The 14,275-nt window shown below is 42.8% G+C and overlaps 1 protein-coding gene across 1 annotated transcript; it reads left to right on the forward strand.

Annotated features, from left to right (window-relative positions):
* Nucleotides 1–1,401: 1,401 nt before the first annotated feature.
* LOC115655251 (2-epi-5-epi-valiolone synthase-like) lies at nucleotides 1,402–11,684 on the forward strand. The gene is made up of 5 exons (XM_030570495.1): nucleotides 1,402–1,571; nucleotides 6,387–7,020; nucleotides 8,159–8,389; nucleotides 9,153–9,405; nucleotides 11,584–11,684. The coding sequence occupies exons 1-5, from the start codon at nucleotides 1,402–1,404 to the stop codon at nucleotides 11,682–11,684; spliced, it is 1,389 nt and encodes a 462-aa protein (XP_030426355.1).
* Nucleotides 11,685–14,275: the final 2,591 nt, after the last annotated feature.

Below are 14,275 nucleotides of genomic sequence, written 5' to 3' on the forward strand. Positions count from 1 at the left end.
AAAGATGTCCTCAAATACCTTGCAAATTCTGACATTATCATTTGCTCTTGTTAGAGCATTCTGCTAGTTACCTTTTACGTCCTGTCATGAAGTCTAGCTCAAACATTAGTACTCATCACTGGAAATCTGATGGACAGGTTTAATAAGTAGAACATGGCATTGCTTTTTCCACTCCCATCTCCATCAAAAGCCATGTAGTTATAGTAGGCTCCTCCAGAACAGGAGAGCAGGCCACTCAACCGGCTCCCTGAAGTCACCAGAGGCTAGGAGGAGAGAGCAGGCTCACCAGTCAGCCCTGAACTGGAGACCCAATTTGAGTGTGTGGCAGAGGGGAGAAGATTCTCTTTTAAGGAAGGTACAATATAGTGATTCCTTTTTTAAAACTTGTTCAGCAGGACAACCTCCTCCTTTGCTAATTGGTTCACGTCACCTCACACCATTGGATCAGAACATCACATCACAACCGTAAAAAGTTCAATGCAAGGAACTACACAAAAGAAGCCATTTGCAGTGCACAATAACTTTATTGAACCTGCAGATTATAAACAATACAATATTCCTCGTATTTACATGCCAATGGATGGCACTTTTTATATATATGTATTCAGGTGCGACTTTTGTTATACAGCATGCTCGTCACAGCACCTAGGCGAAGGCTGAATCAAAACCCTGGCTCTGAATGCCCCGAGCTAGATGTGAACCCAAATCCTATGGTTTGAGGCCACCTCTTATTTTGATGTAATGTCACCAAAACAACATTTTACAGTGTCTATGGAAAATTGGGATTGGCCCTGATCGCATCTTGGATGATCTCACAATAACCACACAACGGGCAACCATGTTTTGTTAGCATTAAAGGGTATTATTTTGATTGTCCCCTTGTGTTTCCAGTGGAACACAGGAATGAGAACTCCCAGAAGGCCTACATAGCCTGCACAAATCTCTCCATCACTGCTGCTTGCCTCTTTGCCTCTTGCACACTGAGTAGGGCTAGCAGTTAGATAAATCAAAGGTCCTGCCCAACAAAGGAATTCTTGAAATGGCATTGACGTTTATTATAAATTATTTCTCTTTCATAACATCCATTTCACTGCAGGGCATCATGTGAGAAGATAATTTATGGATTTGTATTGTATTTCCTAAGCATTATAAAACTAACCAATTATACAACGCTAGCTTGGGTCCTACATGTGTCTCTGAGTGAGTTGTACACCTCTGACTCGTGTCCTCAGATTAGATAATACTAGTTTTATAATTTCCTCCCCCCACCCCACGCATACACAGTACCAACAGGTGAGGAGTAGACAGGACCTCCTCTTCCAAAATATGGTCTTTAAAAGTGACTGGAAAGCTCTCACTCAGGTGAGATCTCTCAAGATAGAGATTTCATCTGCTGGAAAGATGCCGGTTTCTGAAGAGGTCTTAGCCAAAAAAGCCACAACAGTCATGCCTGAAAATCCCAGACAGACTGATTTTCAGCTGGTGCGGGTCAAGAGCACTTGGTGTCGGATCAAGAAGGGGGAAGCCATATGCAACTCTGAGGATAAGATAACCATCTCACAGGCTAAAATGTAAGTATAAAAGCTTGCGCTAGGAGTACTTGATAAAATCTGATGACAAGCTTGCCGCCAATCTGGTTTGGGTTAGTCGTATTAAATTATCTTTCAGATGGGGGAAAATGTAGAGATATGTTAGGCTTGTGCAACTGAAAAATGTTATCTAATGTCGCTGTGATGAGTGTGACCGAAACTCACCAAAAAGCAGACATTCCAAGTAAAGGCTCAAACATATTTCTCAACCCATCTTTTTGTGTGCCAGTACTGCCACACAAATCATGTGTTCGTCATACACCTTGTCATAAATGGAGTGAGTTATCCCCCACTCTGATTTTTTTCACATTTTTGTGTATTTTTCAGATAAAGCTATCACAAAGTGTCTGAGGAGTATTTAGAGGAACATGGGGATTTTTGCAATTGAGTTTGTTCGGTGCATATTCAAAATCATTTTGTATAAAAGGGGGTGTGTAACAGACGTTTACAGATTCGGGTAATGAAATACATAGCTTGGAAAAACAAATACAAAGATACTAAAAATCACTGAAGTGATCAAAAAGCAGAATGCAGCTGTCAAAGTTTAGGGGAAGGGCTCTACCTATGGCAAGGTCAGAAAAGGGTCACAGATGGGTGAATGTTTTCCCTTAAGGCCAAACACAGCTTTCTGCAGGAATGTCTCCCTCCTTAATTAACCTTGGATTGCAGGAGGATCCCCTTTCAATAGAATAGAGCCTCCTTTTACTATTAAATATTAATGGAATACTCACAAATGTGGGGCTTTGTTTGTTATTTGCACATCAGAAGTTTTCCAATATTTGCAGTGTCTTTATTCTATTATCACTGGGTCTGATCTTTCTCCCAAGGAATTTGATAGGAGTTTTGCCATTGGCTTCAGCAGGAACAGGTAAATAAGGTGCTACTTCTGCAGCAGATACTGCACAGGCAGATCTGGACTGAATTCAGTGGAGCTCTATCCACACACAAAGGTCTGCTTGTGCAGAGCTCATTTCAGGATAGAGTCCTTAGTCAATAACATAATTAATTGACTTAGGGCTCAGTTTGCAAAAAATTGCTCATGTAAAATATCCATTAGCAAATGGGAGGTTTGGGCTCTACTTCATACGCATTCTGCAATTCAGACAAGGCTGTCTCTTCACCTGCCCATCTGCCATGTGGCCAAAGTTACCTCTGACATCTAAAACAGATTCCTGTACTGTAATTAACATCCAAAACCACACCCTCTCTTTAGTGGGCAAAGTTTCAAAAATAAATGCACAGTAATAATCTTCTCTGAAATGTATTTATTTGATTGAGCTTATTTTATATTCATATAACTTTTTTACTGTATTAGCTTAAACAAACGACAGAATAACAGCCTCTGAAAAACATCAAAATCATGAGCACAGTTTTCAAAAGTCCCTAAGTCACTTAGGACCAGACTTTTACTGGCGTTTATGTCCCTAAAGAGACAGATCGGTACCTAGCAGGAAAAGCAGGTAGGTACCCAGCATCCATTGATTTCAGTGGAAGCTGGGCAGATTGCCAAAGGTATTTAGGCACCTACCTCCCATTGACTGCATTTGGAGGCAAGTGCCTAAATACATGATGATGATCTGGGTTTAGGTATTTTGGGTACATCTACACAGGAAAAAAAACAAAACCTTCGGGAGCGAGTGTCAGAGCTCAGGTCAGTTGACTCAGGCTCACGGGGCTCAGAGACCTACCTGTCACCCCCCCAACACACACACACACACCCCAGGTTTTAAAGCCTGGGCTCCAGCCTTAGCCCCCTAGCATGAGACCAGACCAGGTCAGTTGACCTGGGCTCAGACTTGCTGCTGCAGGGTTTTTTTTGCTGTGTAGACGTACTCTTCGAAAATCCCACCAGGCATCTGTTTGCTTCCATAGGTCTCTGAATAATACAACTCACTGATTTTTCTCTTCAGGTGCCAAATCAAAAAATGTGGTTCGTTTCAAACCAAACCTCGGGTTTTTTTGGTTTTCTTGCTGAAATGACAAGATGATGGGGGAGGGGGAACGAAACTGTTTCTGATAAAAACACCTGAAATTAAACTAAATATAAAAGCCTAAAAAAGTTTTTTTTCAGATTTTCATTTCATTCCATTTCCAGGTTTTTTTCCAACCCAAAATGAAATTTTTAAGAAATGCATCGAGCTAAGTTTCTAAACCCAATGTCACTATGAAACAAAAAGTCAAATCATTTCATTTTGAAATGGTCAAAACTATTCTGACTTATTTGAAAATGAAAATGTCCTTTTTCTACCTGAGATTGGTCACTGAATTTGACCTGAATTCAATTTTTCCATCCCTAAAGGCTTGATTAAGCCAAAAAAGCTTTGACCTCTGTCCTGAAATTACCAAGTATAGGCTATGGCAGACTGACCTCTACTGGGAAAGCTCTGCTATTTCATCCCAGAAAGGCAAGTTCTATCTCAAAAGGGAAAAGAAGAAGCTCCACGGTAGATCTAAACTACTATTACAGAATACAGGACTGGGCTTAGGGCCAGAATATGGACCTGAGATGCAGAAGTAAGAACGCTATTTCAGCTGCAGAATTGCTTAAACATAGAAGGACTTGACTGGATTAAAGACAGACTATTCAGTTTTGGAGTTACCACAGGCTCTGAGAAAGCCCAGCACAACTGTGTGTTGCCTCTAAGAGGATTCCTTCACAAACATTAGAAAGAAGGCCTGGTGTAGATTGCGATTTCATGGACTGTATTGAAATCATGAAATTAGCCCAATATCACGATCCTTCCAACAGTGGGGAGGCGGAAGTGGGCATGCCTACCTCTGCATCCCAGTCATTGGAAAAATCATGGTATTGAGCTCATCCAGCTGCTCACAGCGGGTGGGCAGGCGGGGGGGAGGGGTATGTGTCTCACCATATGGCACTGGCCATCTGGTTCAGCTCCAGGCTGGGCTACTATGCTGCTTCCGGTCTGGTGGGCTAGTGAGGAGAAGGGGGCAGGGCTGACAACGAGTGGCATTTAGGAGCCTGGGCCAGGACACAGCAGGAGCAGAGACCAGCATCCACTGCTTGGAGCAGGAGGGGAGTGGGGTGGAGGGAAGGAGCCCCTGTTCCAGTTGGGGGATGGATTCCAGTTTCACCCCAATCTCACCACCAAGGCAGGGCCCCTCCCATACCTGCTCATGCTTTAAGTGGCAGGTCCTGGTCTCAGTTTCTTCAGCATCTCCCGTGGCTACTATATGGGGCCTTACAGTGACCAGGAACACCCGGTCGAAAAGGGACCCTGAGGCGGTGCTGACGGCTCTGGTCAGCATCACCAGCTGTGGCCTTTCCCCCCTTACCCCATCTGGGTCCCCCACTCCCAGAGACACAGCCCTGCTCCCAGGCTCTGGGAAGGGGGTGGATGGGGGAGGGGACTGGCTTTCACACACCCACTACTAAAAATGTTCCAGCGCCACTGGATGCCAGGAGAGGCAGGCAGCCTGACTTAATGCCACTGCTGAGCCACTGACCAGGAGCTGCCCAAGATAAGCTCATGCCCCAACCCCCTATTCCAGCCCTGAGCCCCCTCCACAGCTGGATCCCCTTTCTGCACCCCAAACCCTTCATCCCCAGCCCAGAGCCCCCTCCCACACCCTGAACCCTTCATCATCAGCTCCACCCCAGAGCCAGCATCCTCAGCCCAGAGCACTCACTCATCCTGCACCCGAACCCCCTGCCTCAACCCATAGCCCCCACCCCCAGCCTGGAGCCCCCCTCCTGCATCCCAAACCCCTCATCCTTAGCCCCACTCCAGAGTCCACACCCCCAGCAGGAGCCCTCACCCCCTCCTGCACCCCAACTCCTTGCCCCAGTTTGGAGCCCTCTCCTGCACCCTGAACTCTTCATTTCTGGCCACACCCCAGAGCTTGCACCCCAAGTAAGAGCCCTCACCCATCCTGCACCCCAACCCCCTCCCCAGACCAGTGCAAGTGAGTGAGGGTGGGATAGAGTGAGCCACTGAGGGAGGGGGAAATGTCATGAGTGGGAGGCAGATCCTTGGGGAAGGGGCAGGGAAGGGGTGGTGCCTCTGGACAGGGCCTCAGGGAAGGGCCAGGGTGTTCAGTTTTTTGCAGTTAGAAAGCTGGCAACCCTGGGTGGGCTAGAGCTCCTAATCATGACGCATTGTCCCTGCCTCCCCACTTTCCCGCCAGCTCACTGGACAGCTTTGCTAGGTCCCTCTGAAGAAACATCTCACAATCTTCCCTAGTTTTGACTAACATCAATAATTGTATCATCTGTAAGTTTTGTCTCAGCACTTCTCACTCCCCACCCTTCCAAGTTTATTAAAAAATGTATATGAAACATCAATCTTAATACAGAACCTTGGGTAACTCATTGTTAAAATTTTGCCCTGTTGGACGTTGGTCTCTCTTTCATAGCCACATAGAATAGGTTTTCTTGAAAGTCTAAATAAAGTAGAGCACTCATCTCCACTATCTTATAGACAAATTAGTGAATTTCAGAGGAGCAATTTGCCTTTACAGAAGCCATACTAATTAGTCTTTGTTATATCATTATCCACCTATGTGTTTACTCATTTGATTTTTAATTATCACATCAGCCAATTTTCCTGGTGCTGAAGCAAGGCCAACTACTCTATAATTCCCAGAATCCCCCCATTGCCTATTTTAAAGATCAGTACAATATTTGAAACCCTACTGTTTTCTGGGGTAGTTGTAGACTCTAATGAGGAATTGCGTATTTCAAGCAGCAAGCTAGTGGTTTCATTTTTAAATTCTTTTTGACATAGAAGGTACCTAGAGTATTGATCTCACACCATGTTTTGTGATCCCTGACAGAGGCAAAAGTGTGTCAGATATTGGGATTTCCTGGACAATTGAAGCTCCTATCTCGTTCTGCTACAAAGTGGTGGAAACATGCAGTCTTCTGGATCCTGCCAACAGTACACTCCTTTTTGGGCACATCATAGATCCTCAGCAATTAGAGATAGCCATTAACAGAGAAAGAGAACAGAGGCGTTTTATTGTAATGGATCAGATTGTCGATGAATATTACGGCTCAAAAGTGAGAAAGTACTTTGAAGCCAATAATGTTCACTATAAAATCCTCTCCCTGCCCACCACTGAAGAAACCAAATCCATGGATCTGGTCCTCAGCATCTTGCAAGAAGTTCACAACTTCGGCATCGACAGGCGCAAAGAGCCCATTATAGCAATTGGAGGAGGGGTTTGCCTTGATATTGTAGGCCTTGCGGCGTCACTTTATAGAAGACGCACCCCTTATATTCGTGTCCCAACAACCCTCTTGGCATACGTTGATGCCAGTGTGGGAGCAAAGAACGGTGTAAATTTCCTTCAGTGCAAGAACAAGCTTGGAGGCTACACTCCGCCTGTAGCTACTTTTCTGGACAGATCCTTCATCCAAACTATTCCCCGTCGACACATCTCCAACGGTCTTGGTGAAATTTTGAAGGTACCATTTTTTGGAATACAGATGTACTTTTGCTATATTAATTATTAATACAAAGTTGAAACTATGTGTGAGCTTAAAGCTTTGTGCAAGATGTTTTATACATCCACATGGTGGGCTTTTCAAGGCCACCTAGAGAAGCTGGACAACCAAATCTCATTATTTATTAATCATGCCCACCCATATAGTTTATAGTTGTTTGGTTTCTAAGAATCTAAGAGTGTGCCTAGCCCAGCTTCTAGGGACCCCAGGTAATTTTTTAAGATATACACAACATATAAAAAAGCCAGATGTCAACTGTAGAGCAAACAGATGGAAGAAAACTCTTTCATAATGGACCTGATCCAAAACGTATTCAAATCTATGGGAGTCTATTTATTTCTATGTTCTCCATCCAATAAGAGTAAAGATGAACTTTAGTTTTTTCAGAGTGGGGGAAGAACAGGAAAGTTAGGGTAGTTAAATTTGTAGCTGAAGACGTGTTCTACAAGGCCATTTATACATACCTCAAATGTTCTAAGTGTATGTTGAGTTTGGTTGACCAATGGTATTGCCAATCTTTCTGGGCCAAATTTTGATCTCATTGTAAATCTATAGTTATTCCCTTAAATTTACATATGCAAACAGCTTTGAGATCTATCGACGTCATGTGGTGCAAAGTAGGATTAGTGTGTCAATTTAAGAAGGATTTAAATGTATTTAAAATGCATCCATCCTGAAGCCATGCATGCAATATTAGTAAAACCTAAGCAATTTGAACGGCTGCCCACAAAACTAAAAATTCTTCCAAACCCCCCAGGTCCACAATATCACCCCACACTCCCATTCACTCAATTCTCTTTAAAAACAATCCGGGGGGGGCGCGGGCGGGTGAGAGCAGAAGCCTGGATTATCCTGGTGAGGTCCAGCACCTCATTAAAATGGCCTTCACCTGCTTGCCAGGCACAGATGCAAAAGCCCTTTACAAACTATCTGTACCTGGAGAGCCAGGAGCAACCAGTAATCCAACATTTATTGGAATGCATGCACTAGGATAATATAGTACTCGTATGTATTTCAATATGTACTTTTCCTACAGTGTATTATTAGCTAATATAAAAATTCACCTTTTCAAAGTACTTCTTTCCATTCTTTATTCAAGATGGCACTCATGAAACACAAAGGGCTCTTTGATCTACTCAAGAGCCATGGAAAATACATGCTGGACACAAAGTTCCAGTCTCAGAACAGCTTGGTCAATCATGATGCTGCACTGAAGACAACCAGACTTGCCATAGAAACAATGCTGGAAGAGCTTGCACCCAACCTCTGGGAGGATGACCTGGACAGATTGGTTGATTTTGGTCACCTCATAAGCCCAGAACTTGAAATGGTAAGTCACAAATTTTATTTTGCAATGTCCTGTTCGAAAAAAGCAACACGTATTTAATCATAGTAAAAATGTTCTTGAAAGGTTTTGTTTTGTATTATACTTTGAGGCAGCATTGCCAGTTGATAGTGCACTGGCCTGGGATGCAGGAAATTTGAGGTCTAGCCAAGCTCTATCTGATGTATAACAGTGGGCAAGTCATGTCCGGTCTGTGTGTGCCTCAGTTTCCCCTCCCCACTTTGTCTATGTTTTGTATTTTGATTGTTAGAAATTTGGAGCCAATGATTGCCTCATTTGTACAGAGGCACAGAGTGCGCACATCTAGGCAGTCGTGTAATATAAATAGCAGCAATAATCTCAGCTATAACAATCCAAATATTGCAGGGTTTTAAGATTCCAGATCCTACTGCTGCGGTAAACTACCGTTCAGAAGTGGGGCCTGGGGATGAACAGACTCAGTCCCTATGAAAAGGTTAAAGTGAGATGTTTGCCACTCGGTAATCTTCCCTCCCTCTCATTCAAAGTTCAGCCCTTGCCTTCAATAGGAGCAAAATCAAACTCTCTGTGGGGGATTTTATGTACCATTAATCATGTGGAAAATATTTTCCCGACTCCCCAGAAATAGAAAGGATGCTGAGATTCAGCAAATCTTTGGTTCTACTACTGAGAGCCACATACTAATTTTCATCTACAAAGTCAGATTAATTAAGAAAACCCAGACTAGTTACTATAAGGGGGGAAAAAGCTAATTTTACTTTCATTTCAGAAAGTTTTGCCTTCACTGATGCATGGAGAAGCAGTAAACATAGACATGGCATTCATGACTTACGTGTCCTATGAAAGGGGGCTTTTAACTATAGAGGAAAAAACTGACATTATTCAGTGCATGAAGAGTTTGGAGCTCCCGGTGTGGCACGAAGACTGCAGCTGGTATCTAATAAAGAAGGCCTTGGTGGAAAGGTTGAAACACTGTGGAGGCCAGATGAGAATGCCTCTCCCAACTGGACTTGGAATGGCAGGTACTGCAACATAGCTTCTAAAGGGACAGACATTAACCAAGGGAGAGGTGGGATTTTCACACCCATTCACATATACAAGAGCAACTCCCAGACACACTCGCTAATGGGCAGATTTTTAAAGATGTTTGAATGTAGATGGCTGCTTAGTGTGATTTTCAAAAATGCCTAGGCGCCTAACACACATTGTGCCCAGGCACTTTTGGAAATTCCACTAGGCAGTCATCTATATCTTTAGGCGCCATATCACTGTTTAAAATCTGGCCCTGAGAGCAGGATCAAATACCTGTTGAATTCAATGGGTGTTTTTCCATTGACTTCAAGGAGCTTTGGATCAGGTTATTACAGTAAAGTCTTTGGTGATATTAATTACTTTTCTCTTGGAACTTTGTCAACTTTTTTGTTTTTACTTATCCTGGCAACATTCAAAGAAAAAAAATCCTTTTTACACCACCACTAAGGAACACAGTATAACATGCCAAGTGCCTGCCCTGCAGTTTGCAGTTCTATATAACTGCCTTTAATTGACCTTTTCATCTTATTATACCTGGACGGAGAGGGAATTCAGCTCCTGCATTTGACCACAAGAACTTAATTAAAGACTGAGCTCTAATAAATTGCCTTAGGGCTGGCCAATTTACTTTGCAAACATATTATAAACCATACTGGGTATTATGTCAGGCCAATCCAAATACCGCGCTATAATTTATTTAAACAACAACAACAAACAAACAACAAAAGTAGTAACAGTATACGTTCTTTTGTCGTGCTTGAAAACATTTTGAAGTAACTCTTGGAAAAAGGCAGCTGGATGATGCAATTAATATACATAGAACTAAACAGCATAATCCTCGGTGATACTAATGTCTGCCCAGGGTGACGATACACTTATAAATAGAACGAAAATTCAGAATAAAAAGCAGCACCGAGGATCAGCTTGTGATACATCAATCTACGGCTAGTGTGTAATAATTCCATCTGGTTGAATCTCTGTGGACTACATTCACAAAGGAGATTTAGGCACCATTCCTACTCTAGGGGCAGCATGTTGGGTATGTGTAGCTATACACCACAGGGAGGCTGCATCCACACTGCAGGGTGTGGTTCCATGTGTCGGTGAAAAGTTCTCACAGTGGGGAAAGGCGCTGGCTGGTCCCTGCAGCAAGGAAAGGCTCCAGCAGAGCCTCTCCTTGCTGCAGAGAAAGACTCAGGCAGATGGGAGGAAGTGGAATGCTACACCGCTAAAAACAGCAGTGTGGACGAGTGCAGGGACGGTGGTGGCTTAGGACACCTGGCTGAGGCTGGAGGGAGGCACCTATTTTTACCTCGGATTCTCAGCTATGAACACTCCCCTGGAGTAGGTGTCTGTGTCAGGTCAGCCCTTTCTCGTGAAAAGCCACAGAGAAAGAGCCCCCCAATCTACCCCAACAATCCCACTATAGCCAATAACCCTGGTACTGTCAGGAAATTGGAAGAGCCAGGTTCATGTCCCTGCTTCAATGAATGTTTAACTATTTATACAACGTAGAACAGCTTCTAAAGAAGAGATGGAGAGTGAGGCCTACCTCACAATAGCCTGGTGGTCAGGGAACTCACCTGGCATGGAAGGAGACCTAGGTTCAAGACCCTGCTCCAGATCAGGGGTTCAAGTCTGGGTCTCCCCCATCCCAAGTGGGCTCCTGGCTATTCTGAGATGGATTGACACAGGCAGCCTGCAAAATCCCCACCCTGTTGGCCCCCTAGCTGGCTCTTGTAAGGATTAAACATGCTTAAAGCACATTCGCAGGATCAGAACCTGCTGGGGAGTTAGGCAGAGAAACATCTTGTATGACAATCCCACAGGGGTTAGGCATGAGTGAATCCTCAGAGCAGTTCCTTAGCTGGGGGGGGGGCTGTGTCAGGATTTAGGCAGATTTGTGCTGTGCGTGCCTACCAGTGGAAACTCAGGGAGCTAGAAGGAAGGAGTTAGGCAGCCCCTAACCAGTGATTTTGTGAATATCAGTGGTGCCTAAAATGTTAGACGTAGGTGCCCAACTATCTTTAGGAGATTAAGTCCGTTTGTGAATCTAGCCCTGTGAATAAGTCTTTGTAAAGCTACTCAGGAGAGTTTGCCTCACTTTCTGTGAGTGAATTTGACATCCAGAGAAGCTTCTTCTACTAACTAAAAATCTTATTTTGCAGAACTATTCAGTGATATCAGCGAAGACACCCTGGAAAGAGCGTACAAACTATGGGCCAGCGAATGTAAGACAGCAATGGAAGATGACTTTCCAATTCACTGAAGGCTGTAGAATCAGATAGAAGCAAAACTGCCCCTTGGATGGCATCGTGCAAAGCTGTAGTGTAGTGATGAGGGCTGGATTTCAGATGACCTTATGAAATCAGCACAAAAGTTTGGGTTTGGGTTTTTTTAGGCATCTGATCTGTTATGCCTATTACATTTGTACAATTTGTAACAGAAGCTCTAGGGGCCACATTTGGATCATACAGCTCCCAGCGCCTGGATAGCCCAAAAGAAATAATTAACATCAGTCCCTGGAATTATCTCATGCATGTACCATAGTATATTCTGAGCACAACGCTGCTCTCATTGAAGCAGATGGCAGATCTTCCATTCCCTTTCCTTTATTCCATACACTAGTACAGATTGTGGGGTGTTCTAAAATAGAGCATGCAGAGGGATCACTCTCCATTGTCTGCCAATGGATCTGGAGTCAATAGAAGTGTTTCCCGAGTTAAGATGGCAGTATTAGATCTTTAAGGGATATAAAAGGAGTTGGGTTTGATGATATAGCAACTAAACACATTTCCTATTGTAGAACTGATAAATGAAATTGTTTTTAATTGTTCACTTTATTAATGTAACTTCTGTTCACCATTCACTACACTTGCCTACACTGTAACTTCTGTTCCATATTGTAATTCAAACCCCATTTTAAAACACTCACTCCATTTTGTAAGAGCATCCTCCAACCTTCATTTTTGCAAACCCTGCTGTAATCTTATGAGTTTAGTTTAGATGTGTGAATGAAGTATGTATGAATGATGGAATCAACCTCCAGCCCCAGCCTGTCCTGATGAGATAAAGTTCAAATACCAACGGCTGAAGACCTAGACAACAGCCCTAAACAAAGTAAGAAGCATCCACCCTAAAAAGAAAAAGGACAACAGAACAACAGAAGGAAGATCAAAGCCAGGTTCAAGGCTGAAAGTCACGCCTGCAATTGATGGGCAATCAATCTAAACCCAGAGGCAGCGTGACACAGCAAGACCCATAGACTTTGAATCCAAACTAAAAGCCTATAAAAAAGAAGGGTGAGATGAGAGACTCTGGGTAACATTCTGCTGCCAACATGGAAGAACATTGGTACCTACCCAACAGAGATCCAGCTCGGCCTTCTGCCCGGCTTTCCTGGCCAGTTAGCAGCCACAGGCTATGAACCCAAGCTGCAAAATCAAGCCATGAACTTAAGCTATCTTCAGGACTGGTAACTATGCAGCAGCTGCAGAACACCTGATGAACGTGGGTGTGTGTGTGAATATGTGTGTGTGTGTATAGGTATTAGGTATAGTGTGTGTGTGTGTGTGTGTGTGTGTGTGTGTGTGTGTGTGTGTGTGTGTGTGTGTAAGAATTAAGATATTTGTTATTAGTCATAAATCAAATTGTTATCATAATAAATGTGGCATCTTTGTCTTGTCCCCTTTAATAAGATCCTGCTGGTTTTTACTGGTCTAATATAATTGGTATAACACTATTTATAACACAGTCTTTATAGTATAAGATTGCACTAGTTACTTTTGCAAAAAAGAAAAATAACTTTTGTATTGTATTGTAAATTTCTTTTATCAGAAAACAATGTGCTATGTAAAATAGCTAAAGCAAAGTAAAATGCTTATGATACATCATGCAGCACTGGTAGCATTTTTAAGCTACTTTCCATTTTAAATGTTTGAGGCAAAAATACATATTGGCTTTTACTCTAATCATGTACAGAGCCATATATTTTGAACACAGTAACCATTATATAGTGTCAGGTTACAAAATCTCTTTGTTTCAATAAGTAACAGGCAACATTATAGTCTAAGTAGCTGTGGAAGTCTTGTGACTTGGACTTTTGAAACTACACCGAACAAAAGGTTAGAAAATGTATAGTAGTGAGCAAGCCTGAACTGGCAGCAGTCTGGCCTAAAAAAATGATCCATCGTCACTTCTTACTTCTATGATTCTGATGAATTACATTTACCTTAACTAGCTAGAAGTATGTACTTAAAATTATATATCAGTAAAACATACATGGTCAAATTCCACTGTGAAGTAGATAGTGATGTAAGTTACACATTGGGTTTCAGTTGGCCCAAAAAAAATGGGTGTTGGTGGTTTACCTGTGTAACCTGTACAAGTCCAGAATTCCTTGGGTGTACCAAATAAGTGCAATTTGTTTCACCTTCATATTGTGTAGAGACAAGTCTGTGTGGTATATGCAGAAGCAGCTCCCACGGAAATCAAGGGGAGCTACTTTATGCTTACTTACCCCAGGGATGAATTTGGCTCATTCGAGTTCATAAAATGTTCACGTTCAGGGCAACTACAATCACTGAAGAATAACGACTAGAAACAGGAAAAACAAACAAGATTTAATATCCCCAATTAGCATGGTCATATCTCAGTCACAGAAAATGTTATGTATCACATGAAGAATGTGAAAAATGTAAAGGGCTATGGGCCTTTTGGTTGGAGGTGGATGCAAGGGAAATGCAGTCAACATCCTCTTTTATTTACCGAGGTTTGAATCAATCAGTTTAGATGCTCTACTAGTGTTTGCTGGTGTGTTGGTTTCTCACTGTTTACTGAAGTAATAAAAGCTATTAAACA

The sequence above is a fragment of the Gopherus evgoodei genome, chromosome 7 (genome assembly GCF_007399415.2).
Source record: "Gopherus evgoodei ecotype Sinaloan lineage chromosome 7, rGopEvg1_v1.p, whole genome shotgun sequence".
Classification (NCBI taxonomy): domain Eukaryota; kingdom Metazoa; phylum Chordata; order Testudines; family Testudinidae; genus Gopherus; species Gopherus evgoodei.